Below are 25,939 nucleotides of genomic sequence, written 5' to 3'. Positions count from 1 at the left end.
CAGAGCCGGGAGGACTGTATTAAAAGCCGGACGCTTCCGGCAGAGAGGAGCTGTGGCGGGGCTTGCTGGGATTATGGCGGAGAATCACTGCGAGCTGCTGCCGCCGGCCCCGGGCGGCCTCGGGGCGGGGCTGGGGGGCGGCCTGTGCCGCCGCTGCAGCGCGGGGCTCGGCACCTTGGCCCAGCGCCCCGGCAACGTGTCCAAATGGGTCCGGCTCAACGTCGGTGGCACCTACTTCCTCACCACTCGGCAGACGCTGTGCCGGGATCCGAAATCCTTCCTGTACCGTTTGTGCCAGGCCGACCCCGACCTGGACTCGGACAAGGTGAGGGCCGCGCGGGCCAGCCAGGAGGGTTCGGGCCGCCCCCGTCGGCGGCCCCCCACACACCCCCTGCCCCACTCTGAGAGAACCACCCCGGCTCCGGGTCTCGCTGACCCCTGCTCACCAGCCCGACCGGAGCCCCCCGACTCCCTGTCCTGGGCCGAGGATGAACAGGATGGCGCCCACCGCCCTCCGAGAGCCCCAGCCACTCCCCCTCGGGGTGTCTGTCTCGCCCTCCTCTGCTCTTCCGCGGAGGAGGTTTCCCAGACCCCGGACTCTGCTGGGGATCTACTTTCTTTTCTCTCCTAGATTCTTTTGCCCCCGCCGGGAGCACCTTCTCTTCTCCGTCCCGGTGTACTGACTGGCTCTGGAATCCCGAATCCCCATGTTCCCCTCATTTTCTCACATTCCAGACGTTTTACTTAACGTTAGCGTGGGGGTTTGATACTAGTGGCCTGCCTTTCTCAGTGACTTGCATTTAGAGAGTTGGCGCTCCATCGTTTTCAGCCACAACACGCACCCACTCAACAGTCTCAAAAAGTGCCGTCCATAGAGTGATTTTCGAAGGGAATGTGGCTCATATTGAGGCGTGGCTCAGGGGTGTCAAGGAAGGGCCACGGCCAGATAGGAAATCTTTTTCAATCTACTTTCTCATTAACCTAGTTTTCCTGCTGCTCTCTCAAAAGGATAGGAGTTTCTAGGTTGGTTTGCTGCTTGTGTTTCATCAGACTGTTGTGCAGATGATCATAGAAGCTGTTTCGATTATTACTTAAAGAATTGTCTCGGCAGCTGTACGGCATCGAAACTCAAAAAAAGGCTGTGCTGGAAGAAGAGTTATTCCTATTCCCTGTACGTATCCTAGGCGGTTCACAGGCCTTATCCTAACTTTCCTGCCTTTGGCTTGAGCCTACGTAATTGCCCTTGGCCTTGTGCCTTGCCAGCCCAGCATTTGCCAGGCATAGGCTTCCCAGAAAGAGTGTGATCCCTTGTCCAGATCCAGAAGCCTGACCGAGATCATCCTCAGAGTGGCCTGACCTTAGGATCGGGAAATGAGACCTCTAGTGACCACAGAACCACCAGTCCTGGGTAGAACTAGGGTTGAGATGCCAGCGCTCCTGCCGCCCACCCTCACCTCCCCCAAGCCTCAGCTGTGTCCACTGATCGTTTGACCAAGCTCTCCGCTCTCGGAGAACTGGCCTCCCAGAAAATGACAGGCATCTCCAGGATAGAAACAGGCTTTTGTTAGCTGTGATTTTCCTTTTATAGCGTGGCTGTATGTTTTACTGTTCTGTTTTTCTTTTTAAACAGTGGGTCTTAGTGGTCATTCCCTTGCATTTCTACTTGAGCGTTTTCCATTTGTGCATATGGAGTCCAATTTTACGTTGCTCTTGTTCACGGGGTTGTTTTGAGGCACTGGCTGTCAATGCACTAGACGGATTCAGAGTTTGCACAGTTCAGGCAATTCATCTCTTTATTTTACTGTCTCGAGACTATTTAAAAACAATTATGTACTGTATAGGAGTCCTTTGGGGCAAGTAATTAATTAATCTTAGAATATATCGATATTATAGTTGCTTCCTTTCATCATCATCCACTTAACTACATTTGATTTCCACATTATGAAATCACACTTCACAACGTGAAGGTAGTGCAGCAGATACAGCGTCTGTCTCAGAATAGTTGCTGGAAGATAAGTTTTTAGCTTTAGCCACAGATGCGCATTTTCCGGAAGGCGTAAGGCTAATTCCCATTAGTCATGGTCGTCGAGTATTTGACTTCCCATGAGCGAATGTGTAAGGGACCCCTTCTTCTCAGGTTTTACCCCCTTCGGGTCTGATGCGAGAATGTCCCAGAGATTCACTTGTCGATAATTAAACCCTGAGTGAGGAATCTGTGGACGAGGGTGGAGGAGGGGAAGGGGTGTTTGGACGGGTGGGACACTAGTAATTAAGCGACTGGAAGAGAAACAGGATGTTGATTCATGGAGGAAAATGTCCAGGCCCTGACCTCGTAGTTAAGGTTAATGAACGCATACCTGGCAGGTATGCTGCGGCTGAAGGGCCTTGTGGAAGATTTCCTGCTGGGCCTTTGACTCAGGGTTGAGCACCTGGGCTTGCAGCCGAGTGCTTGGGTGAGGGGTTGGGTTGGATCTGAGGGGGAGGAGTTCCAAGAAATGGAAGCCCTGGAGTCTCTCGGCAACCTGCCGGGTTGGGAGTTCCCTGGGAGTGTGGCTGCAGCTTGCTCTTGCCGGGCAGAATGTCTGCTGGGGAGCTCAGCCGTGCAGCCGTGTAGGAGAGGTGGTCCCAGGATATTTTTCTGAAGGAGCGCTTCCTTGAAGAGCCCGCAGACGGGTTGCTGGGGGCGGGGGTACAGAGCTGGGCTGCACCTGGGACCCACTGGCCGCCAAGCCCCAAGCCTCTCGACCCTTGCCCTCTCGTCCCAAGTCCTGACTCTGGGCCCGTTGCTGCCCTGACCCCCTCGTTAGGGCTAGTCCGAGTGTGAAGAGTGTGAATTCTCACTTCCTCCTGGTGCTTCCCCCGGCAGGGCTGCGTCTGCATTATTCATTTTGGCATCTGTTCTTCAGCCGTCCTGGGTAGCTCCTCTTTCCCAGCCCCCCCCCCCGGGGGGGGGCAGGCCAGGTGTGGCTGCTTCCCGGAAGTGCTCGGTAAACACCTGGGCCTTGTCTGTCTCTTTGTATCCGCAGCGCCTGGCCCCGGGCATTGCTGAAGACAGGGCAGCGTGTGTTCAGAGCTGAATCCGTGCCTGCTTCAGTGTGGAGAGGCTTTGGACGTTAAGGGCAAACAGGAAATACTACTGCTTGGGGGCTGGAAACCCCTCAGGTTAAGGGGGGCGGGGGCTGCGGTCTCCGGGGCTCGGCCAGGCCTGGAGAAAGCTGCGTTTCCAGGAGCTTTTACCCTCTTGACAGGCGGTTGTCCTGAATTCAGGGGCCAGATGCTGTGGCCTCAGGCGGGTCTCTGAGCAGTGGGGCCATCAAGGTGCTTCTGTCCCATCCCTGTCCCCTGCAGCCCTCTGCCCTGCTCGCCCCGTGTGCTTGGTGTCGGCTCAGCTCGTGTTTCAGGATTAGTGAGAGTGAAAGGGGCGGGGGACTATCTTTTAAGCCGCTCGGCAGGAGAAGTAGGGGATTACTTAGAGTGAAACGGCAGCTTATGTTCCGTGCAGCTAAGTCAGGCCGGTCGGCTGCGTCCTGGCTGAGGCTGGGGTGGGGTCCCAGCACGTGGGCGCCTTTCCTCCTGCACTTGGGTTCTCGGCCGTCACCACCTGTTCGGACCCGCGCGGGTAGTGCCGGCTCAGTGGGTGCTGCCGTCCCCTCTTCACAAGGCCCTGGTAGGAAGGCCCCTCGGACCCCAGCAGGAGTGTCCTGCGACTTGGCTTTCACGAGAAGGCTGCTCCAGGATCAGGTGGCCCCGCCGTCAGCCCTCCGCGGTGGCCAGGAGGAAGCGGTCGTCGGCTGAGAAGCACTTCCTCTTCTGCCAACCTCACGGGCAGCCTCTTGTCCAGCAGGACAGTGACTGGTCTCGGTTTCGAGCAATGGTCAGAACACTGTGGTCCATCTGTCTGGTTTTGCAAACCAAGTTCTGTGGGCACAGAGAGATGCCCGCTCCCTGCGGGTCGTCTGTGGCTGCTTTGCCCTGGAGTGGGTGAGCCCAGCCTCTGTCCGGGGAGGCCCGGGGTCTGCCTGGCCAGGCTACTTGCAGGCCTTAACTGGGCAGCTCTCCCCAGACTGCAGAGTGCCCAGCACATTCCAGTCCGGAGTTGGTGGGGGTTGGGGATACAGAGCCTTTTTCCTGGTGGCAGAGGTAGACTTTGGACTCTGGTCTGACGTTGACTCTGCCGCACCTCAACCTGCTGTGCGACTTGGGGTAAGTTAATGCACCTCTCTGAGCCACAGTCACAGAGGAGCTGTGCAAATTAGGGAGGACGAGGCAGGTAACCCTCCCCTGTGCAGTGCCTGGTGCTGGGTCGTTGCAGGCCGTAGAATTGGCCCTTAATAGTCTTCATTTTATGTTTGTACTTGGTGTTTAGGAAGAATGTACCACAGACGCTTTTTTCCTCCCTCTCAGAATTCGTTTTTGTTCCCCTTTGTCACTTCCACGTACTCACTCAGTCACCGCAAACCTCATGGTGCTGGCGGGGAGCTCCGGCCGCTGGGCCGGCCTTGGGGGCGGTGTGTGGGCGCTGGGCCCTCAGGCTCCCCTGCTCCCAGGCTGCTACTTCATGCTGGTCTCCGCACGGTCCTGAGGACGAGTTCCTGACTCTCGGCCCTGGAGCCTGTGCCCGGCTCCCTGTGCAGCCAACCTGGAGAACACAGCTCCCAGGTTCAAGTCCCAGCCCCCTGTGTGTGTCTGGGATGGGCTCCTGGCATCAGGGGGCGCCTGAGTAGGGCTGTGTACCCCGCATCTCTCCCCTTTCTTCTGGGTTCTCGTTTCCTCAGCAGCTGGGCTACCAGGGGCTTGGCCTGGTTTCGCAAGTCCGGCTCTATTGGGCTGATTCTGGAGGCGAGGAGCTGGGGCAGCCCCTCCCTGCCACTCCGAAGGCTGAGGTAGGCTTTTCAAAACAGGTTTGGACCGGAGTTCCCGTCGTGGCTCAGTGGTTGATGAATCCGACTAGGAACCATGAGGTTGCGGGCTGGATCCCTGGCCTCGCTCAGGGGGTTAGGGATCTGGTGTTGCTGTGGCCCGTGGTGTGGGTCACAGGTGTGGCTTGGATCTGGCGTTGCTGTGGCTCTGGGGTAGGCCGGCAGCAACAGCTCTGATTAGACCCCTAGCCTGGGAACCTCCATGTGCCGCGGGTGTGAGGTGGGGAGGTGGGGATGGGGTGAGGAGCAGAGGAGCCATGGGCTGCTTTCGGGCTTGAGCGCAGAAGAGAACAGCCCCTTGGAGCCAGCAGGGTGGGGAGTGTGGCAGGGTGTTGCTGGCAGGGAGGGCACTGCAGGGCTGGCGTCTGGGCACTGGAGGCTCTGGGCCTGAGAGGGCCTCGCCTCCAGGCTGGCAGAGCCGCTGTAGGGAGTGTGCCGCCAGGACCAGGCACTTCCCACTGGATCTTCTCTGCCAGGCACGCGTGGCTTCTCCCTTTTTTCATCTCAAGTTGACTTTCTCATGCCAGCAGCCTTGTGTTACACGTGCTGCCGAGCTAAGTGCTGTGGCGTCACTAGGGGATTGATGCGCGGGCGTGCTGTAATTGGGGGCTGGGGGGGTGGGTACCTGAGGAACCTGGACGGATGGAGGTCCCCTTGCCTCGTGACGTAAAAGGCGGTGTCTGTGACCTAGACAGGTGGCTCTCTGCTGGCAGGTTCACCCACAGCATCCTGCCCCCGACCGCCCCACACCCTGGGGTGACCTGGCGCCTTTGCCATCTGCACTTGATGTCGCATTGCTGCAGGTGGGCCCTGGTCCTGCTCAGCCGAACAGGCCCTGGGAGCCGTCCCCGCTTGTTCCCAGAGCTCAGTGGGACCTGTCTAAGGTGAACTGGAAGCACATTTGTCCTAAGAGGAGAACCGCTAGCCTGGCGTGGGCTCCTTTCCCACGCCCACTTGTGTTTGCTTCTCGGTGAGCCTCGTGTGAGTTGTGGGTGTCAACCTAAGCCCGTTTCTAAGTCACATTCTGGGGCTGGGGAGGCCCCTGGGGGTCAGGGCCTGAGAACCGGGTGCTGGATGAGCCCCGGAACCCTGACGCAGGCCCCCATCTCCACCCAGAGCCCTGCTTCTCCTTCACCCCCTCGTGTGGCGGCGCAGGGCGGCGCGGGGGCCTGTGGGGGAAGCTGGGTCAAAGCAGCCAGCACCCCCCGAACACGGTCCTGTGTGGGGTCGGGGCCTGCTCTGCACCCGGTGCCTGCCAGGTGTCTGGTCTCGGCCTCTGTTCCCCCGTTTGTAGCTGGTGATGTCGAGGCCACTTCCAGGGCAAGGATTTGACGAACTGGAGAAAATAGAAGACAGGCAGGGATGAAGGCTCTGAGTGAAGCAGAGTCACCTAAACGCATAATTTTGGAGCAAAGAGTATTTCTCGGAGTTCCCGTCATGGCAGCGTGGGAACAAATCTGACTAGGAACCATGAGGTTGCAGGTTCGATCCCTGGCCTCACTCAGTGGGCTGAAGATCTAGCATTGCCATGAGCTCTGGTGTAGGTCACAGATGTGGCTCAGATCTGGCGTGGCTATGGCTGTGGTGGAGGCCAGCAGCTGCAGCTCCAACTCAACCCCTCACCTGGGAACCTCCATATGCCATGGGTGCGGCCCTAAAAGGACAAAAAAAACAAACAAAAAAAAGGAGTATTTCTCATGAGGCCGATTGCAGATGTTGTGCACAGGGAATTGCATGCTTTTGCGTTTGGATTTTAGGTGGGGAATTGGCTGGAACATGTCCCTCGCCTGGCGGAGACCGATGCTCCGTTGAGCTCAGGACGCTCGCTCGGCCCTTGTCATTCCAAGTGTCCGCGGCCGTGCGTGTCTCTTGCTGCAGCATAGGGACCGTGTTCCGTTGCCTCGCATGTTGATGGAGGTTGGGAAGGTGGTTGCAAGGAGCCACGTGCAGACGCTCTGTAAGGAACTCATGGAGGAGCTCCCTCATGGCCCAGCAGTTAAGCCTCTGGCGTTGTCACTGCTGTGGCGTGGGCTTGATCCTTGGCCTGAGAACTTCTGCCTGCCGGGGGGCGCGGCCAGAAATTTTTTAAAAAAAGAACTCATAGATTGGGGGTGAGATGTGGCAACAGAGTTAATTTCTGTTTAAGCCTCGCTTGAGAGCCTGGCCTTCTCGCCCCTCATTCCTCCTGGCCGCTTCTAAGGCCGTGTGCTCAGTTCTGTCGAGGGAGCGGCTGGAGCAGGCGGCCTGCACTTGACCCGTGATGCTTTGCTGGGCCAGGCGCCGCGGGCAGGAGAACCCCCGTCCCGGGGCCGTTGGTTGAGTGGTGCTCAGAGCACAGCAGGCTGAGGATGCGGGCTTCAGGGAGGGGCCTGCTCAGGCCTTCCCGTCCAGATTGTCCCCCTGCCTCTGTCCCTTTCAGGACCGCAGATCAGGGGTCTCCTGGGAGAGCCTGTGCGCAGCCTCCATCCCCGCTTTACCTGCTGGCTTCTCCTTAAGAAATGACTGCGGGCAGGGCATCAGCTCTGGGGCCTGGTGGCTGCCCTGCTCACACCCAAAGGCCCCACAGCCCAGGCTCCACGTTCCCCTGGAGGCCAGCAGCTCGGCCTTGGAGGCTCCGCCCCCTTGGAGTGGGATTCAGCCAACCTGGGCACCGCGAGCCTCCCCACCAAACCGCGCATGGCCTGACTTGCATTAAATATTCAAGAGCCAAGTCCAGCATTTCTCTCTTTTATGCCTTTAGGGTAGATGTATATTTTAAAAGCCAGCACTTGACAAGTGGGTCAAACGCTAATTCAATGTGGAGTGGGGAAAGTCAATGGATGAAAATGATTTGTCGAGAAAGCGGTCTTAATTCTGGCTCTTTTACCAAAACAAAACAAAACAAAACACCCCCTGCCACTCTTTAAATGTGGCACAGGCTCATTACGTAAACGGAGGTGAGGACAGGGAGGGTGGACGGAGAGAGATGCTCGTGCCTCGCTGCCTGTGGTAAGTGACCGTGCTCAGTGCATGTCCCCAGGCTACCCTCCGTGCCCGCGACGGAGTGACGGCGGCCAAACCGCAGGGCCCCTCCCGCCGCTGGTGGCGCTCTCACAGACCAACCTCCCGGTGCCTTGGCCTGCGTCAGCCCGGGCCCTCTGAATCTGGGCCTTTTTGGTGTTTTCTCTTTTTTAGTGTTTGGTATTTTTCTTTCTTTCTGCTTTAGACTGGAGGTCCCCAGGCTGTGTTACGAACGCAGGCACGTGGGGTGCTGAGGGCCCTGGCACCTGCGACGGTCGCAGCCCAGGCAGTTCTGCCCTGGGGCCGTGTCCGCAGAGGCCTGTCCACACCAGCCCCGGCCAGTGCTCCCGACGCTGCTCGTGCTCAGCTGCTGGGAGGTGGGCTTTTTCCAGAGCTCTCGCCCGCGTGCGCCTAAGTGAGAGTCAGTCTGTGCTGCTCTGGGCTGTCGCCCCAGATAAAGCCCAGGGGCATTGGTGGCCCCTGGCACCTGCAGACGTTGAAGTCTCCCTTCCGAGGGCACCGCTCCCCCACTCTGCCTGCCTGGCCTAACCCTGAGTCTTGGCATTATTTCTTTTCTCTTTTCTTTCTTCTTCTTCTTCTTTTTTTTTAGGGCCTCACCCGTGGCATATGGAGGCTCCCAGGCTAGGGATCAAATTGGAGCTACAGCTGCTGGTCTACACCACAGCTCACAGTGACGCCGGATCTTTAACCCACTGAGCGAAGCCAGGGATTGAACCTTCAACCTCATGGTTCCTAGTCGGATTCGTTTCCACTGTGCCATGACGGGAACTCCTTGGCCTTATTTGTTAATGAAGCTCATCCAGTCAAAACGAATCCCTGTGGGAGTTCTCCGATGGCCCAGCGGGTTGAGGCTCCTGTGTTCTCACTGCTGGGGCTCTGGTTGCTGCTGTGTGGCATCGATCCCTAGCCTAGGAACTTCCACATACTGCCTGTGTGGGTAAAAAGGAAAAAAACCCCAAACAAGAGAGAACCTAAAATAAATACTGCAACTCTCATTAAAAAAAAAAAAGAATCCCTGAGAAGAAACTGGGTCAGCGGTTTCTGTGTAGCTTGTGGGGAGTGGACGGCAAGCTTGTCACTGGTAGGGATGGCACGATATGCACCCCCCAGGCCCTGTGCCCTTCAGCAACTCAGGGGCTCCCCAAGGGCCTGCAGTTCCGGGTCCAGGTGGGTGGGCCTCCCCTCCTGGGCGGGTGTGCCCAGGCCAGCCTGGCAGCCACTGGACCGAGCGACCTGCCCTCAGCGGCTGAGGCCACACGGGAGAAGCACCGTGTGACAAGGGGCCTATCTGGAGCCACCGTGGCTTCTCCGGTCCTCATGGGGGCCGGCTCGGGCCATGGGACCTGGAACATCCCTGATGGGCAGGTGCCAGGCCCACAGCCTCTCTCTCTGCGGCGGGCTCGGCCCCCACTCTCTGTATCGGAGCATCCAGGCTGCCTGCCTCAGGGTATCTGGGGAAACCTTTTTGTGTTAAAGGCGGAGCAGGGGTTCAAGTGTGAAAATCACAGGGGTTTGTAAAACCCGTCTCAGCTGCTGAGGAGTCATTCAAGGCACTGCTCTCCCTTCCTGTGCAGGGAGGCGGGCAGCTGGGGGGAGGCGTGGGCCTTCGAGGGTCAGGCCGGCTCTGCGCCTCACTCCTGGGCTTTGGCTCTGCGTTTCCCCGACTCCCCAGCTGTCGCCTTGAGGAGGTGTTGGACTGGACCTAGACTGTTAGAGCCAGAAGGACCTGCAGTGTCTTGGCAGATGGGGAAGCTGAGGCCTGGGGTGGGGGGACATGCCTTTTAGCAGTCGAGGCTGGACCCCTGTGCTCCCGCCAAGCTGTGGCTCTGTGACCCCCTCTCCGCGGTGCCAGCTCACTCCTGCCTGTTCTCAAGTCCTGCTCCTGGCATCTCCATGGGGCTGCTAGTTGGGCCAGGGCCCACATGCCACCAGGAGCATCTGGTGGTGGATGCCATGCCTGCTTCCAGACCCTGAGACGCCGTGGGATCCTCCTTGCTCTCATGCCTGGGCTCTGGCCCAGTTAGCAGCAGATACCTTGGGCTCTTTGGCCTTGTTCTCAAAGTCTCTGTGAGGCAGCTTCGGTGCACGGGGTACAGGCAGGAGCCAGGGGCTCCAGCAGAAGCATGTCAGGCAGGCTGGTGGGTGCATGCCGACCCCCACTGCCACCTCTGCACCTGCCAGTCTGGGCGCTCCTGGGGAGTCCTCAGGCCCCTGGCTTGGAGGGCCTCAGCGCCAGCAGGCCCTCGCTTCAGGTGCCCTGAGAAGGGGCACCGGGCTGGCGCGCCCCACCTCTGCCCGTGTGCGCCGAGCTGAGAGGCCCACCCAGGGCCAGAGTCCTCCAGCCCGCCGCCGACGCCCATGGCGGCCTTAGTGAAAGAGCCGCAGCCTGCGCACCTCCCTGCCCCTGCCCTCTCCTGGTCAGCCTGGTGTCTGGGGTCCAGCACCAGCTCTCTGGGGCCCTGTCTACTGTCCCTGTGCCTCTGGGCGGCAGCCCCCACGTGCCATAGCCAGTGCTGTGGGCTCACTTGCCCTCCCCTACGCTCTGCAGGCCTGGGCCGCCTTGGTGCCTCTCGTGCGCCTGGCACACCTCCTTCTCCTCTCCTGCTCGGCCCCAGCGCTGAGCAAGATGCCTGGCTCATTGGTGGCCTGGCCTTGGGCTCAGCCCCGTCGACTAGGGAGGCTGCCTGAGGTGTCCGAGGGTGGAGATGAGCCTTGTCCCCATCTGATCTTTCCTCCGTGACCTTCTGCCATCTGTCTGTCGTGGTAGCCGTGAGCCGATGAATAATGCCTGAGCTGAGCGACATGCGGATGTCACACTTGGGCTCTTTCCACACACGCAGCGGCCCAGCCCCTGGATTCCGTGTGGCCCCAGCTCCATCCCTTTCTTCCCAGACCTCGGGCCCCCCTCGGCAGGAAATGTTGGCAGCAGTGGGGCTGCTGAAGCCCCATTCTTCTGGCAGCTGGTCCCTGGGGTCTTCTGGCCTTGCTTGGAGAACAGTCGGAGTCTGGGGAGCCAGGCCAGGAGTCAGGGGCCCCCCGGGACTGTGGTCAGTGGTTCCTTCGATGGGGAGGGTGCAAGGGTGAGGCTGTGTGTGCATGGGACACGGTCTGGGGGACAGGAAGTCCCTGGGGGGCTGGACGCTCGCCTGCTGAGGTCGGAGGCTGGGCTGAGCACCAGGGCCTCCCTGCTGGGGAGCGAGGCACCAGCTCCCAGTGCCCCCACGTCCAGACTTGATCCAAGAAGAGCAGGTGTTTACAGCCTTGTGGTCTCAGGAGGAAACCCTTAAAACCATTTGTTTTCACTACACAGAATTCCAGAATTTGATGCTTATGAATGAGAAATGGGGCCCTCCCATGGCGTCTTGCTTCCTGGGGTGTGGACTCTGGCGGCCATGGGCACTGTGTCCAGGAGGTGCAGGAGTTTGCACCACAGCCCCTCCCTGCCAAGATGCCTGACACTGTGGTCCTGGGCCTCTGTCAGCTGCTGCTCCTGGTTCTCCGAGGCCCTCGCTTGCCCAGGACCTCACCCGTGCTCGAGAGGCGCCCTCTGGACAAGAAGGCCATGTTGATTCATTGGTTTACGGAGTCACCTCCTGTCTTGGAGCAGAGGCCCCAGCACCCGCCGCCCTCCGGGCCATCAGTCCGGGCACAGGCATCTCCCTGCGGAGCGCAGGTGTGCTGTCGTGGAGGCAGCTGCCCACAGAGGCAGCCCTGGGCCAGATGGCACTCTCACCCAGGTGACACATGCCGCCGTGCACGGTGTCCTGGGAGAGGCGGGCCCGGAGCCTTCCGTGGCCGCCAGGGCTCTGTCCCCGTGCTGGGCCAGGTGGTCCTGTCCTTCACCGCAGACCCTGGCACGCCCGTGCCCTCTGCGGGCTTCCTTGGGGCTCCACTCGGGCTGTTGCATCATGTGGGGACCGTGTCCACCTCCCCCGGCCACTGCCCTGATGGCCAGTGAGCTGACTCGGAAGACCCAGCCTTGCAAGAGTTTCCTGTGCAGAGAGCTCAGATTCCGGGAACCGCCGCCACGGGCGGAGGCTGGGGATCAGCGATCACGGCTGAGCTCTGGGGTCCCCTTGCAGGGGAAGACGTGCCTCTGACCTGCACAGGGGCCTGGGCAGTGGTCTCTGAGTGAGCAGGGGAGGCGGGGTCACGATGTCCTTCGAACGCCAGTCCGTCAGCATCAGCCCTGCCTTCAGAGCATCCCAGGGGGACAGTTTCCAAACGAGAAAAGGGTGAATGTTTGTAGCTGCGAGAAAGGAGGCTGAACACACAGAGATAACTAGGGAGGTCGTCTTGACCCCACAGAGTTCAAACTCGGCGTCGCCTGCCGTGGAGACGGATCAGGATCATGGCTGCAGGTCTGGAGGTCGCCTCGCCAGCCGCCTAGGGAGGCTGACCCGGTCCAAACCCCCTGTGGCTGCGGCCCCGCGCTCTCCCGGCCTCACTCTGCTGCGTTGTTCTTTGTAGGACGAAACGGGTGCCTATTTAATCGACAGAGACCCCACCTATTTCGGGCCCGTGCTAAACTACCTGAGACACGGAAAGCTGGTCATTAACAAAGACCTTGCCGAGGAAGGTGAGTGGGGAGTGGGGAGGGATGCCCCCGGGCTCCCTGGGAGCCCACGTCGCCCCTCTCCCATGTGCCGTGAGGCAGCAGACGCGGATCTCGAGGCGACAGGGCTGCACCGCGCTGCCACTTCCCGTCCTCCTCCGGGAAGGGAGCCAGGGCCAGCGGGGCAAGCCACTCCTCCGGGTGTGTCCTCGGCTCACACGGCCCGGGGTGTCCCCGGGGTCTCAGTCACGCCGGGTCTGCTCTCCTTCCAGCCCTGTGCCACCCCGTCCCAGTTCTGCCTGTGTCCCCAGATGCTGCGCCATGTTGCCCTCTGGTCACGTTGGGCGGGGATGCCAGCTCGTGTCAGGTGGCTCAGTCAGAGCCCAGGGCTCCTTGGCTCCCCATGGCTCCAGTCCTGGGACCCCCGCCTGCATTGAGCCGTGCACCCCCAACCCCGACGCCCCCCCGCTGGCCCATCTTATGCTGCTTCCCTCTGGGCCTCCGATCGCATGCAGCTGTGCGGTTCTGGGCTGGACTCTTCCCACCATGATTGCTTAGAAGGGCTCCCTCACCGCGGACCAGGCCCCTGCCCCTGCTCACCTGCCTCTCGTGGGCCTCAGGCCAGCAACTAGAAGGGCCAGGCGTGCGCCATTCTGTGCCTGCCCTCGGGTGTGGCGCCTGAGGTGTCCAGAAAGAGAAAGCTGTGCCCTCCAGGCCCAGGCCCTTATCCTGAGGCTTCCGGTGCTTCTCGGCAGCCCCGCAGTCCCCACCCGCAGCTTCAGAAGGACGGGCTGATAGGACATTGTCAGGTGTCATCCTGAGAAGGAACATTCTAGGCATACCTCCCTTTGGGGCCTTGAAGAAAGGCAGCTGCCTGGGCGGCTGCTGCCACCTTCTCCCCCGCCCTCCTCCCCTGGGTCCCTGGGGGCTTCATCAGGCTGCGCGAGCTGGTCAGATGGTCAGAGTCCAGGGCTCTGAGCTCCTGGTGCTGCTGGTGCAGTGACCCCACTGTGCAGACTGTGGCCTGGTCAGGGTGACTGGCCCAGGCAGCAAGAGGCATGCACTGAACCTTCTAGAATACCCATGAGGATCCCCCAAAGCAGAGGCCCTCCCGCTGGCTGTTCAGAGTGTCCTGGAGGGGGCGAGCCCCTGAGCAGGGGCCTTGCAGAAGGCAGTCTTAGGGAGGACAGGCCTCCTGAGTCGGCAGGAGTCTCTGCTGGGAGCAGCCTTCCACCGGCACCTCCTGACCCAGCGAGGCAGGGTCCCGCCAGCCCAGGACGGGCAGCCGCGGGCACATCGGCGTCCCCAGCATGGGCTCAGAGCACACGCAGGCCAGGCGGCACGTGAGCTCTGCACCCAGCGGGTCACCCATGCCCTTTGCCCTGTGAGCCCGCTGGCCCCAGTCCTGGGGTCCCGAGCACTCAGTGTCCGCAGAGTCTGTGGGCTTTTAGGATGGGGCTGCGCCAAGCACAGGCCACAGGGCTGCTGTGGCCAGAGGCGCCACGTGTACTCTTTGACCCAATGGAGAGCGCGCGTGTTTTTCTTTCTTCCAGGGGTGTTGGAGGAAGCGGAATTTTACAATATCACCTCACTAATTAAACTTGTAAAGGACAAAATTAGAGAACGAGACAGCAAAACATCACAGGTGAGACCCAGGACTGATGCACGGGAAGCTTACAGGGCTTGGCGTGAAGGCACTGCTCACTCCCTCTGCCTTGCGACCCTCTGCCGCTGGAGCTGCCCTGGCACCTGAGGCCCGCCCTCTGGATGCCTCCTGTGGTGCTGGCAGGCACGCAGGGCGCCTTCTTCAGGGAACCCCGCTCCGGTGCAGGGGGATGAGCAGCTACCGAGGAGGAAGGCCCAGGGAGGGCGAGGAGGGGCAGAGGGAGAGCCGGAAGCCTCCGCAGGGCTCGGGTATGTGGCCGTCTCAGGGAGGCATTGCGGGCAGGGCACAGGGAGCGCAGGGGCCTGTGGCAGCGGGGTGCCTACCCATTCAGGGGCAGCGTGGCTGGAGGGAGAGCTTGGGGGAGCTGGTGTGGAGGTGGGGGTCCCGCGGGCCTGCGTAGGCACCAGGAGCACTGGCTTTTACCAGCGCAGAAGGGCTCAGCGAGTGCTCCTCGTGCCGGGCCACGTCCCCGATGGTGCAGAGTCCGGAGCAGGACCCGTTTGCCCTTGGCCATGGTCAGCAGGGCCAGAACCAGTGCAGCCAGTCTGCCGCCTGCTGGGCTGCTGCTCCAAGTGGGCCATGCCCAGCACCTTCCGTGAAGGGAGCCCCTGGAGGGTCTAGGTGTTAGTCCTTGTTGCTGCGCCAGCTCTGCGCTTGCTAGCAGAGCGCCACGCCCTTGCCCAGCGAGTTCCCTGGGCCAGGAGACTGCGGCAGCAAGGTGCAGGTGCCTGCAGAGCTGCCCTTAGCCTCACAAGGGGTGTCTCTGTCCACTGAAAACCCTTTCCTGCTGCCCACTCCCATGGGCGCTCCCACTGGGCGCCTGGCAGGCCACATGCTGCTGAAGAGGCTTGCTGACAGCCTGGCCGCTCGGGGTGGAGGTCAGGGCTGGGCCAGGCACACTGCAGTGAGGGCATGGGAGCTGAACCGCCCACCAATGGCCCCTGGCCCTTTTCCTCCTGCGGGAAAGTGGAGGGGACCGGAGGCGGGGCCCCAAGCTCCCCGGTCACCTTTGTCCACCCTCAGCCTTGACTCCCTCTGCCTGTGTCCGCTCTGCACTGGCAGCTGGGGCCCTGTCGCTGGCCTGTCGTGGGTCGCGGCGGCTGCGGCTGCTGCGTCCGGTGGACCTCTTGACGGGCGGCTCCCCAAGGTGTTGCGGCTTGGAACGCAGCTCAGCGAGGGGCGGGTGGCAGAGGACGCAGCTGAGCCGCCGCGGCGCAAGGCCAAGAGCCCTTCTCCGGGAGCGCGGCTGTGGCTACGCTCTCTTGCTTCAGATGCTGCCCGTGGTCCCCCCGAGGCACAGGGTGGCCGTCCTCTGTGCGCACGGCCACAGGTGCTCTTGGGACTGCAGGAACACGACTCATTTTATTTTGGAATCGAGACATAGAAATATTTTTGGAGGCGGGTGGGGAAGCAGGAAACGGCAGCTGCTCCAGCGGGTTTGTTTGGCTTTGGTGGGGGCGCTGGGGATCCCGTGGGCCTCGCGGCCCCGCCCGCCGCCCCGCCGGCCTCCTCACCCCGCCAGCCTCCCTGCAGGTGCCGGTGAAGCACGTGTACCGCGTGCTGCAGTGTCAGGAGGAGGAGCTCACGCAGATGGTCTCCACCATGTCCGACGGCTGGAAGTTCGAGCAGGTGAGGGGCCCCCGGGACAGGAACGAGGCACCGGCAGCTCCGGGAAGCGTGGGTGCCATCCCCACGGTCTCCTGGCACCTCTAACGGCCCGTGGGAGCCCAGACTGGGTTGGTCGCAGGCCCGGGGGGGCGGCGCAGGGGAATCGTTCTTCGGGTCCCCTCTCCCCGGTCTTCTCTCTGCTGTTCCTATTCTTGTCTCGCCCATTCCTTTGTCGGGGAGACTGTTCTCTCTGCTTCTCTCTGGCGTCTGTGGGGAAGGCAGGTGGACATCCTGGGCTCCCCCTGGCTGGCCCCGCCTCCCCGGCCCCTTCCAGCCCCTTCCATGCTGGCCAGGCAGCTGGCGGCTCATGCTGCCATTGGCTCAGACGCCGTCGCGGTGGGACTGCTCTGTGGCCCCCCAGCCCCTGCCCCCCACCCCTGACTAGAAAGATGCCCCTGGCCCTGCCCAGCTGTGCCCCAATGTTCCTCAGCCCCGCTCTTGCCGGGGCCGAGGGGGCTGTCGGTGAGTCCCCACCCTCCCTCTGCCACAGCGCCCGCGGCCTGGCTCCTCTCCTGCAGCATTGCAACCATCACCTGTGGGCCTCAGCACCGCGGGGGTGTCCTCCGAGTGGGCGGCATCCCCCCAACCCCGCTCCCATGTCTTAGGCAGAGACCCTGAGGGTGAGGCTCATGGCCCAAGTCGCCGCCCTCCCAGTCGCGAGGCCCCCGGTTCCGGCTTCCGTCTGGGGAGGATACTGTCCACGGTGGGAAATCGTGGGGCCACCTGACAGCCCTCCTGATTAAGGCTGCCCCTTTTTGGGGTTTTTTGAAATAACGCATCATGCTGTAGAATCTTCGGAGTCCCCTTCAAATGTCACAAAAGGTGCCGTTGCCATTGGTGTCCCCCCCCACCCAGAGATGCAGCCGCAGAGCTGCTCTGACACCCTGGCCTCACACAGGGCGTCCAGGCAGGGCCGTGGTTGCAGGTGCAGCTCCCTCGCTCTGACCCCGTCACAGCCCACCGGGCACTCGTGGGAACAGGCCTCTCAGCACCCCTCGGTTTGTCCTGTGTGCTGCCTTGGGAGGCCCGGGGAGGCAGGGACATGGTCCTGCGCCCTCACTTGGCGCCCTTGTGGCTCTCCTGCTAGAAGGATAGGGGCCCCTCCTTCCCTTGATCAGCTTGGCCCCGCCCCAGGGCCTCCATGTGCAGATTCACCAGTAGGCAAGCTAGAGATTGTGGCCCTTCTGGGCGCTGGTTTGGCAGTCATGCCACAGTAGCCTGGGTGGTTTTCTTTTGATGGAATTTTCTTCTTTTTTTTTTTTTTTTTTGTCCTTTTGTCTTTTAGGGCCACGATAGCAGCATATAGAGATTCCTAGGCTAGGGGTCTCATCAGAGCTGTAGCCGCTGGCCTACACCACAGCCACGGCAACGCTGGATCCTTAACCCACTGAGTGAGGCCAGGGATCAAACCCACATCCTCATGGATACTAGTCAGGGTCATTAACCACTGAGCCATGACAGGAACTCTGATAGAGTTTACATTTTTGTTTGTTTGTTTGTTTATTTTTTTGTCTTTTCCAGGGCCACACCCATGGCATATGGAGGTTCCTGGGTTAGGGGTCTAATCAGAGCTGTTGCTGCCGGCCTATGCCACAGCCACAGCAACGCCAGATCCTTAACCCACTGAGGGAGGCCAGGGATTGAACCCGCAGCCTCATGGTTCCTAGTCAGATTCATTAACTACTGAGCTATGACAGGAGCTCCAGAGTTTGCATTTTAAAACCCAAGACCCCTTGGCGGCTCTGGGATGGGCTGGAGCAGGCAGGTTGGCCCTCCGGCCATCTGCTCCTGGGCTGCCTGGTGCCGACCCAGAGGCAGGGCCTTGGGCGTGTCTGGCAGTCACAGCAGAGCCACACAGACCCAGGCTGAGCCCTCTGCTGCCTCCCCTCCCTCACCGGTGTCTGCTGTTCTCAGTCAGCCCCAGGAAGGAGCTCACCCTCACCCGTGCACGGGTGTGTGCTCACATGTGCGTGCTCTGGGCCTGTGCTGGGGGCAGCCTCGGCTCTCTGCCTGCTCTCTCTGCCTGGCTTTGGGCAGTGTGCCCGTGACCTGTCCCTCTGCACCTGCTCCAGTGTGGCGCTCCCTCCCAGGGCCCTCTGGCATCCCTTGTGGGCCCAGTCAGGAGCCCTGAGAAGCGCTGGCTGTCCCTAACCCCAGGACACCCCATGGTGTGGGCGCACGGGTGCCTGGGCACGGCCGTCCTGGGGCTTCATTTTCCACGCGTTAACTACACAGCTCTTGGCCAAATCCTGTGCCTTCCTCTCCCGAGCACTGGCCGAATGGCCGTGGGTCCGCACGCGCTGTCTCCCTCCTGGCGGGGGCCGGTCTGGAGCCAGGGCCGCAGCCCTGTGCCCACAGCCCGCTGCCTTCTCTCCTCCCAGCTGGTGAACATCGGCTCCTCCTACAACTACGGGAGCGAGGACCAGTCCGAGTTCCTCTGCGTGGTCTCCAAGGAGCTGCACAACTCTCCGTACGGCACGGCCAGCGAGCCCAGCGAGAAGGCCAAGGTGGGTGAGGCCACGGCTGCGGCCGCAGCGTCCTCTGCAGGCCTGGGCTCCCTCCCGGACGCATCCTTTGCGACTGTTCTCGCTCTCCCAGCCCGGGGGCGCTTCCTGGCGGCTTCCCCACCACGTGCTGCATGTCCTTGTCACGTAATTCTCGCCTGACGTATCCGAAGCCAGGGCCTGGCACAGAGGGTGGTGGGGCGAGGGTCGCCCACGCTTCTCTAACCTGCAGGGCTGCCCTGGAAGCATTCACATCTCGCAGCCCTGGGTGGGGGGTACGCTTTTCAGTGGTGCCGCTGCTGGCCGCTCTCGTGGAGCCTGGGGACACGGAGTCCGCAGGGCGGGGCCTCCAAGTGCTCCTTCCCCTGACATGTCTGGCCCGGGCTTGAGGGTCGGCCTGGTTTGAAAACCAAGCAAATCCCACAGATTGTGTGATTTTCAGACTCCATGGGGCACCGCCTCAGCCTGGCATTGGCCAGGTCCCAGTCCACCTCCCTGCCGGGCATCTGGCCCTTCTGTCTCCTGAAGAGCCCACGTCCAGGCGGGGTGATGGGCACGCAGCAGGGAGCAGCTGCTGGCCTTGCCCGAGGCGACAGGCGTTAGGGGCATCTCCTCTGGGCTCCTTCCTAAGGTCAGGGACTTGTCTGTGCCCCAGGCTCCAGCTCCGCCTGGACGGCCTGGACAGGGGCTTGGGCCTGCTGTGGAGGGAGTTGAGAGCGAGGGTGGGGAGGGCCGGAGCCAGGAAGGTTTTAGCTGATAAGCAGGGGCCCCAGGGCCATCCTCGCCCTCTCAGCCGGGCGTCGCCCCAGCCACTCCCTGCCTGGAACGGCCCCTGTGAGCTGGTGAGGGTCGTCCTTGGAGGTATGGCCTTGGAGCGGACGAGGGTCACGGCCGCCTGCCAATCCTCCTCAGGGCCCGTCCTCCATCGGGGCTTTTGGCAGCTCTCACCGCCGCACAGCCAGGCAACCGTCCAGCCCGGGGCCTCCGGAGTCCTGACGCCCCTTCCCGGCCCCCAGCCTCGGCCTGCGTGGGTGCCTGCAGCTGCGGGGCAGGGGTCCAGCTGTTTCGCCCCCGCCGGGAGCAGGATGTCCTGGGGGTGTGGGGGGCCCTGCGGGGCACCGGGAGCAGAGGGGTCCCGGTGCGCGGTGCCTGGGGACGTGCTTCTTGCTGAGTCGGGGCGGGAGGTGGCACTGCCCCCCCCCCCCCCCCCCCCGCCTGAGAGCCCCCAGCCTCATGAGGAGCCACAGCTCTGTCTGCAGGGCTCTTTTTGTAAGTTGTCTATTTTTAGAAGCTTTTATTTCTGGACTCGGAAGATTCTCGCAGCCGAGCTCACCAGGGCAGCCGCCCGAACTCTTCTCCCTCAGGTGGCTTTTCAGCTACAGAGGCTGCGTCTGTGTTGAGGGAACTCCAGGCATGACCCCGGACCCTTTTGCCCCTAGAAGTGCGGCCCTGTTTCTCTCCAAAAATACCTGGCTCTGAAGTGGCAGCCACAGTGGCTTCTGAACGGGTGGTGGCAGGAGCTCCCCAGGAGGCGGGCAGGGCTGGGGCCCCGTAAGCCGTGGAAGACTGGCGGCCTGTTGGAGGCCATGATTTGGGGACACTCTTGAGTGCACAGGCTGCTTGGAGCAGTGCTGTGTGTTCTGTGTCAGTGCTGCAGTGCAGCGAGTGTCACCCCTGGGGACCTGCTCCTGGGGTGCCTGCGGCACAGGCCAGCCACCCTGTCTCGAGGTGGATGTAGGGAGGGGACCCGTCCCTGCGAGCTGCTGCCACAGCCCCAAGTTCAGGACTTCCACCAGCTGCTGGGAGGACTCAACTCGCCAGGCTGCGCTGGTCCCCATGCAGCCTGTTGCGGGATTGGGGGCAGCTCAGGCCTGCCCGGGAGAGGGTCGGGCGGAGGCCGGGAAGCGTGCGTCTGGAGCTCATGGCGCGAAGGTGCCCCCCACGCAGTCAGGACGCGTGTCGCGTGCGAGGAGCATTGCCCGCCAGGGACGCTGCAGCCCCCGTCCACGGCCTGTTGGCTCAGTCCTGGAGGCCTGACTGACCGATGATGCGCGTCCCTTGAGCCCTGTGTGCCTGATCAATCGATCACAGTCTCCAGCCTCCCGCCCAGCTGACCCCACCCTGGGAGCCAGGGGAAAAGGCCAAACCTCTTTGGGGGCAAGGTTCGATTCTTCAGTACACGGAGGAAACGACAACTCTGGAACTTGGGCAGTGCCGGGGCCCAGCAGCGGTGGGGCTCGGGAGACGCCGGCACCCGTGCCCCCCGCGGCATCATCTGGACAAGGCTGGCCTGAGCGCCATGCCCACCACACCCGTCCTGACGGAGCCTCTCTTCTCCTCCCTGCCGCGTGCCACGTGCCGCGTGCTGAGCCAGCGTGACAACGAGGACGCGAGTCCCGATGGGAATGACTCAGATTAAGTATAAACGTCATGGTGAGCCTGCCGCCCTCGAAACTGACCTCGTATCTTAGCCTCCTTGACCCCAGCCCTTCCTCTGGCGCCTGTAGTTGGCAGAGAGCTTTCTGTGCTAGATGCCCAGCACGTAGATCTGAAGTGGAGCCCGTCTGTCTCCTGGAGGGTGCCCATGGGGGGATTGGGACCTGGGCTGGCGTGCCTGAGCACGGTGTGTGTCAGGCTTGGGCAGGGCCTCTGCCGTAGAGGCCGGCTGCAAGGACCCAGGCCTGCACCTCCTGGGGACAGGTAGCCCCCAGCCCAGCCGCCTCCCCATCCTGCTGCCAGTCCACCCACAGGCTCAGGGCGTGAGCCCTGGGCCTGACGCCAAAGCCCGTGGCACCCTGTTCCCCACGCCAGAGGTGAGCCGTGCTGGTGGAGAGGCGTCTGTGCGCCTCCTGTTTTCCATGGCCCTGGAGACCTGTGAACCCCTCCTAGTCCTTGTCATTGTCCGAGACCTGTGAGCCCAGGCAGGAATGTTACCAGGGGGCGTCGGGGACGTGGTGGCTCAGAGGGCCAGGCGCGGGGTCACCCGGGGCTTCCCTGTCGAGGCCTGCAGGCGGGGACCCTCAGCCCCCACCCGGAGAAGCTCAGGAACAGCCTGCAGCCAGCCCTAAGGTCTAGTCCAGGGACACCAAGAAGGGCTTCCACGTTTTTAGTGGTGGTTTGGGGTGATTACGTAAGGCCATAATGTTCTCAGTTTTCTCTCTTGACCCAGAAATCCTCAAGTATTTATTATCCGGCCCTTGAAGAAGCAGCTCGGGGGAGGGGTCTGGTCTGATCCTCTCCTCACACCTGCTCACAGCCTCGCTGAGAAAGTAAAAAGCACTGTGAGATTTATGCTCATCCTGCTGACCCATCACACGCGCGATGTTGTCACTTGAGCCTGAAAAATCACCGAGGTCTTTTGCTTGTGTCTTCTCAAAAGTCTCTGAAATCAGGCGTGTGGCTGGCGTCTGTGGCCCATCTTGCTTTGGAGTGATTGCACTTTAGGGGCTCAGCTCGACTGTGGCCCTGCCCGCTGTGATAGGAACCGGGGGCCACGGTGTGGGGGCACCGAAGCACCGGCCTCCAGGAGGGAGCAGGGGCTTCTTTCAGCCCCCCCACCCCACCCCTTTACAGACTTGGCATCTGCCAGCAGGAGCTGCTTTGGTGGCCCTAACATGGGGGTCTGGGCAGGGAGGAACACGCAAGGGCTGATGACAGGGCAGCCCTGGGGGCCTGGGGGCCACAGGGCAAAGTGGCACGTGGCACCAGCCACCAGGCCTGCCACGGGAGTGCCGCCTACTGTGCCCCTGCGCCCTCTCAGGCCTTGGAAGCAGTGGCCCAGGCGAGAGCTCCTACTGGGGCAGGCAGGGCCATGACTGTCACAGGTCCTGGGGGAAGGGGGTCTCCTGCTCCTTGGGAGACAGTTGTTGGGGTGGAGCGGCCGCTCCCGTGTTGTCACCTCGCTCCCAGGTTACGCACTGGGCCTCGCTGTTCCCACCTCTCGTTCTGTGAACACAGGGCTCCCGCCACAACGCTGGGCTCCCGCAGAGTGAGCAGCTCCGGGCCTCGGGGGCACCCAGACTCCAGCCCCGTCCTCAGCCCCACCCCTCTGACAGGGCCTCCCGGGCTTTCCTAGGGAGCTGGCGAGCCCTGCCAAATGTGCCGCCTGAGCAGCCCCAGAGCTGGCAGGAGTGGGACAGGCCTGGGGACCACAGAGGTTGGGGGACATTGGGGGACAGGCTGGAGCGACTCTGGAAAACGTGGGCTTCTCCTGAGTCATGCAAAACGAGTCCTCGGGGACCGCGAGTGACCGGCCGCGGGCTCCAGGCGGCTGTCCTGGTTGGCGCGCAGGAGGTCACTTGCCGTGAGCCTGAGGACTCTACCCGCCCGCAGGGCCTCGCTGGGAGGCGCTGAACCTCCCTCTGCCTGAGTGTCCGTGTGGCCTGGCCTGGCGTGGGCAGGGCTGGCCCCTTCTGGGCATGTCCCCACATTGCGCTCAGGTCCAGGGCTCAGCGACACACAGTGTCCCTCAGGGCCGTGTCTTTCGGGCGGAAATTACTTGGAAAAGGCCCCCAGGAGGCCAGGCCTGCCGCCAGGGGGATCCTGGGGAGGACTGTCGCCCGGCTCGGCATGGGTTTGGTCAGGCCTAGTTACCTGGTGCTCCGCAGCCGTGTGGGATGTTCAGGGCAGGGCTCTGGGCCCTGAGGCGCTCCCAGCCCGCCTGGGACGAAGAGAGGAGACACAGATGCCAGTAGTGAGGAAGGCGGGGGGCAGCGGGGCTCCTCTGGCTGAGATGCTGTCGAGGGCAGACAGGGAGGGTCTGGTGTGGCGGCCTGGCAGGGTCCCCCAGCGGGGCCAGGTGTCCCGAGAGTCCCTTCTGGCCATAGCAAGGAGGGGGCTGGCACCCTCGAGGTGGCGACCCGGTTATAGATGATGTGACTGCAGCCAGGCAGTATGTGGGGGGACAGGGCAGTCCCGAGGGCCCAGGCTTCTGGGTTCTGTGACTTTGTAGCATGGAGGGGACGTGGTGTGCAGGGGAAGAAAGGAGAGGGGCGGGTGGGGGTGGGGGCCCTGGTTGTACCCAAGCATCTAGGTCCCAGGATCAAGCTGGGCTGGAGAGAAAAATTAAGAGTCGGTGCCTATCAGGTGGGCAGTTAAACCCCAGGTGGGGAGTTCTCATTGTGGCTCAGCGGTTAGTGAACTCAACTCGTATCCATAAGGATGCCAGTTCGATCCCTGGCCTCGCTCAGTGGGTTAAGGATCTGGTGTTGCCCTGAGCTGTGGTGTAGGTTGCAGATGTGGCTCGGATCTGGCGTGGCTGTGGCTGTGGCGTAGGCCGGTGGCTGCAGCTCCAATTAGACCCCTAGCCTGGGACCCTCCATATGCCGCGGGTATGGCCCTAAAAAAACAACCAAACAGGCCCAGGTGAGCGCTGGCACTTAGGGAGCCCATGTTTCTACTTCCCGTGTCTGCCAGTGCCAGGCTGCGGAGGGCGGGGAGCCGGGAGGCACATGGGGCTGGGGGTGGGCCAGCTGTTCCCGGACCCTGGCTCTCGGCGGGCACCACCCCCCTGCCCAGGGATGGGGCCTCAGGGCCTCGGGAGTTCCTGGCTGCAGGCTCCCTTTCCATTCACGGCCTGAGTCCTCACCGTCTGCATTTGGCATTTTCAGATCTTGCAAGAACGGGGTTCGAGGATGTGAGAGACACAGTGCTGACAGCTGAAGACAGAGCGTTTTACCTTTTCCCGAGATGCCGTGATCCGCCGTGTTGAGGAAGCTTGGCCGTGAGAAGAAACCTGCTTTTGACAATTTCTCTAGAGATCTGGGTGTGAATCCTTTTTTTGCCTCTGAGGTGGGTGGTGTGAGACGGGACCAGCTGTCCGAGGCCGGGCGTCTCTGCTCAGAGGTGGCCTGCTGCCTGGCTGGCGTCCCCCCCACGGGCCTCTGCGTGGTTTTCCCAGGTGCCGCTCGGGCCTGAGGCAGGCGCTCCTGACTGACCCTTTTATTCACCGGAGACCATTTAAAGGACAGCGTTCTTGGTGCTACATAAACAGTCTGTAATGGAGCCTGGGCCTCGCTGGTGGGAAGCGGCTGCAGCGCCGTGGCCCTGGGCCCTGTGGGCCTGCTGGCCACCGCCCCGCACACCAGGCCCCGGTGCTGGGGCCAGGGGTCCGCTCTGCCGCCCAGGCGGGACCAGGTGGTGGTTTCCCCCCGCCTCTGCGTGTTCTCCTTCCCGGGCCTCCTCAGAGCTGGGCTCCCCGGCCCAACGCGGCCTGGGCCCGTCCCGTGTCCCCATCCATGACTCCCAGGCCGGAGGCCTTTGCGTCCTTTCTTCCCCGCGTGGATACCGCCCAGTGCTTTCACTTCGTAGAGATGCCTGGAAGTGCTGCTGCCTTTGGGGCTCCTCTGTTAGGTCATTCGAAGGGAGGTGCACGTTGTGCCTTGTCCGACCCAGCCGTGGGCTCGGGGGCAGCCAGCGCCTGGCACTGCCCTGGTCTCACCTGGGACGGAGGGCGGGGCGGGAGGCCTGGCCCTCCGGCTCCTGGAGCTGAAACTCCGGGTCGTGTTGGAAACGGATGTTTACAGCGCATCAGCAACGTCTCCCTCTGGCCGGCTCTCGTTCTCTTGTATAACTATGCAGTTCTCTCTGACGTTTCGGGGCGTCCGGGACCCAGCCTGCACGGCCCTGCCCCTGACACGACGCCGGAGCGCCTGGGATTCCTTTGAAAACCGCTGTCCACTTTGCGAGCAGACCCTCCTCGCTGGGTGTGGGGACTGTCGGGGGGGGGGGGGCCTGGCCGGGCGGGCAGCTGGCTCCCCACATCCTGAATCCGACTTCCAGGGGAGCCCTGTTGCGCCCGCCGCAGGGCCACCGGCAGGTCTGGCTCCTGGCGCTTCCGGAGACTGCGCGCCTGTGCCCTCTTCTCCTTTGCCAATGTCACCTGACGTTCCCAGCTCTCCAGCACCTGGACTTACCCTCGTTCTTGTGAAGTCTGTCATACGTTGTTCAGCGTTTGGCTTCCCACCCCTTTGTAGCCACCTTTCTGTGGACACACAGCCCGGGACCCGTCCTCCCCAGCGGCCACTTCTTGGCCTCGGGGTGTACCTGTGGGGCGCTGCTGGCCACTGAGTGTCGTTTGATTTGTGACCTTGACCTAATAGATAGGCTTGTGTTTTTGTTTTTTGGTCTTTTTTTTTTTAATTTAAAAATGTTAAGACTTAATTCACTAAAATTTATTCTAAGGGGATATTTATACTTTTGTACTTTTTTAGGTATCCGTATTTTATCAGCTTACAGTTTAATGCCTAAGTTTCCCCTGAAAATAGCGAATAAAATTGTGTATTTATGAATGAGCCAGTCAACTGTTAGTGTCTTGAAACGCTTGCAAGAGCCGCTGCCGCTGCCGCAGAAGCGCTGCCTTGGCTTTTGCAGCAGCCCCGGGCCGCCTGCCTGCGTGTGGCTGTCCAGCTGGGGCCGGTTAGAGCAGGACACGCTGTCTGCCCCCCGCGGCCAAGCCAGCCCCGGCCACCCTACCTGCCTCTTGCTGGTATTGTCCTCCGCTCTCAGGGGCCGAGGAGATCACCCCCAAGAGACTTTTTGGAAGGACTGATGCCTCGCGGAGTTAAGCGTGTGCCCCTGCCTTGTCTCTTGCCCCGGCTGGAGCACC

General features: G+C 61.9%; 1 protein-coding gene across 1 annotated transcript; it reads left to right on the top strand.

Moving 5' to 3' along the window:
• The first annotated feature begins 50 nt into the window (after positions 1–50).
• Positions 51–25,625, top strand: KCTD5 (potassium channel tetramerization domain containing 5). Its single transcript, XM_047780818.1, has 6 exons — positions 51–325; positions 12,411–12,519; positions 14,049–14,140; positions 15,695–15,790; positions 18,211–18,336; positions 23,943–25,625. The coding sequence occupies exons 1-6, from the start codon at positions 74–76 to the stop codon at positions 23,970–23,972; spliced, it is 705 nt and encodes a 234-aa protein (XP_047636774.1). The 5' UTR covers positions 51–73; the 3' UTR covers positions 23,973–25,625.
• Positions 25,626–25,939: the final 314 nt, after the last annotated feature.

The sequence above is a fragment of the Phacochoerus africanus genome, chromosome 5 (assembly GCF_016906955.1).
Source record: "Phacochoerus africanus isolate WHEZ1 chromosome 5, ROS_Pafr_v1, whole genome shotgun sequence".
Classification (NCBI taxonomy): Eukaryota; Metazoa; Chordata; class Mammalia; order Artiodactyla; family Suidae; genus Phacochoerus; species Phacochoerus africanus.
The sequence above is the reverse complement of the archived record's forward strand: the minus strand, read 5'-3'. Positions and strand labels throughout refer to the sequence as shown.

Excerpts from the sequence above, each read along its gene's own strand:
- KCTD5 (XM_047780818.1), top strand. The coding sequence starts at position 74 with ATGGCGGAGAATCACTGCGAGCTGCTGCCGCCGGCCCCGGGCGGCCTC. Across the intron at positions 15,791-18,210 it reads ACGGCTGGAAGTTCGAGCAG|CTGGTGAACATCGGCTCCTC; the intron begins GTGAGGGGCCCC and ends CTCTCCTCCCAG. Across the intron at positions 18,337-23,942 it reads AGCCCAGCGAGAAGGCCAAG|ATCTTGCAAGAACGGGGTTC; the intron begins GTGGGTGAGGCC and ends TGGCATTTTCAG.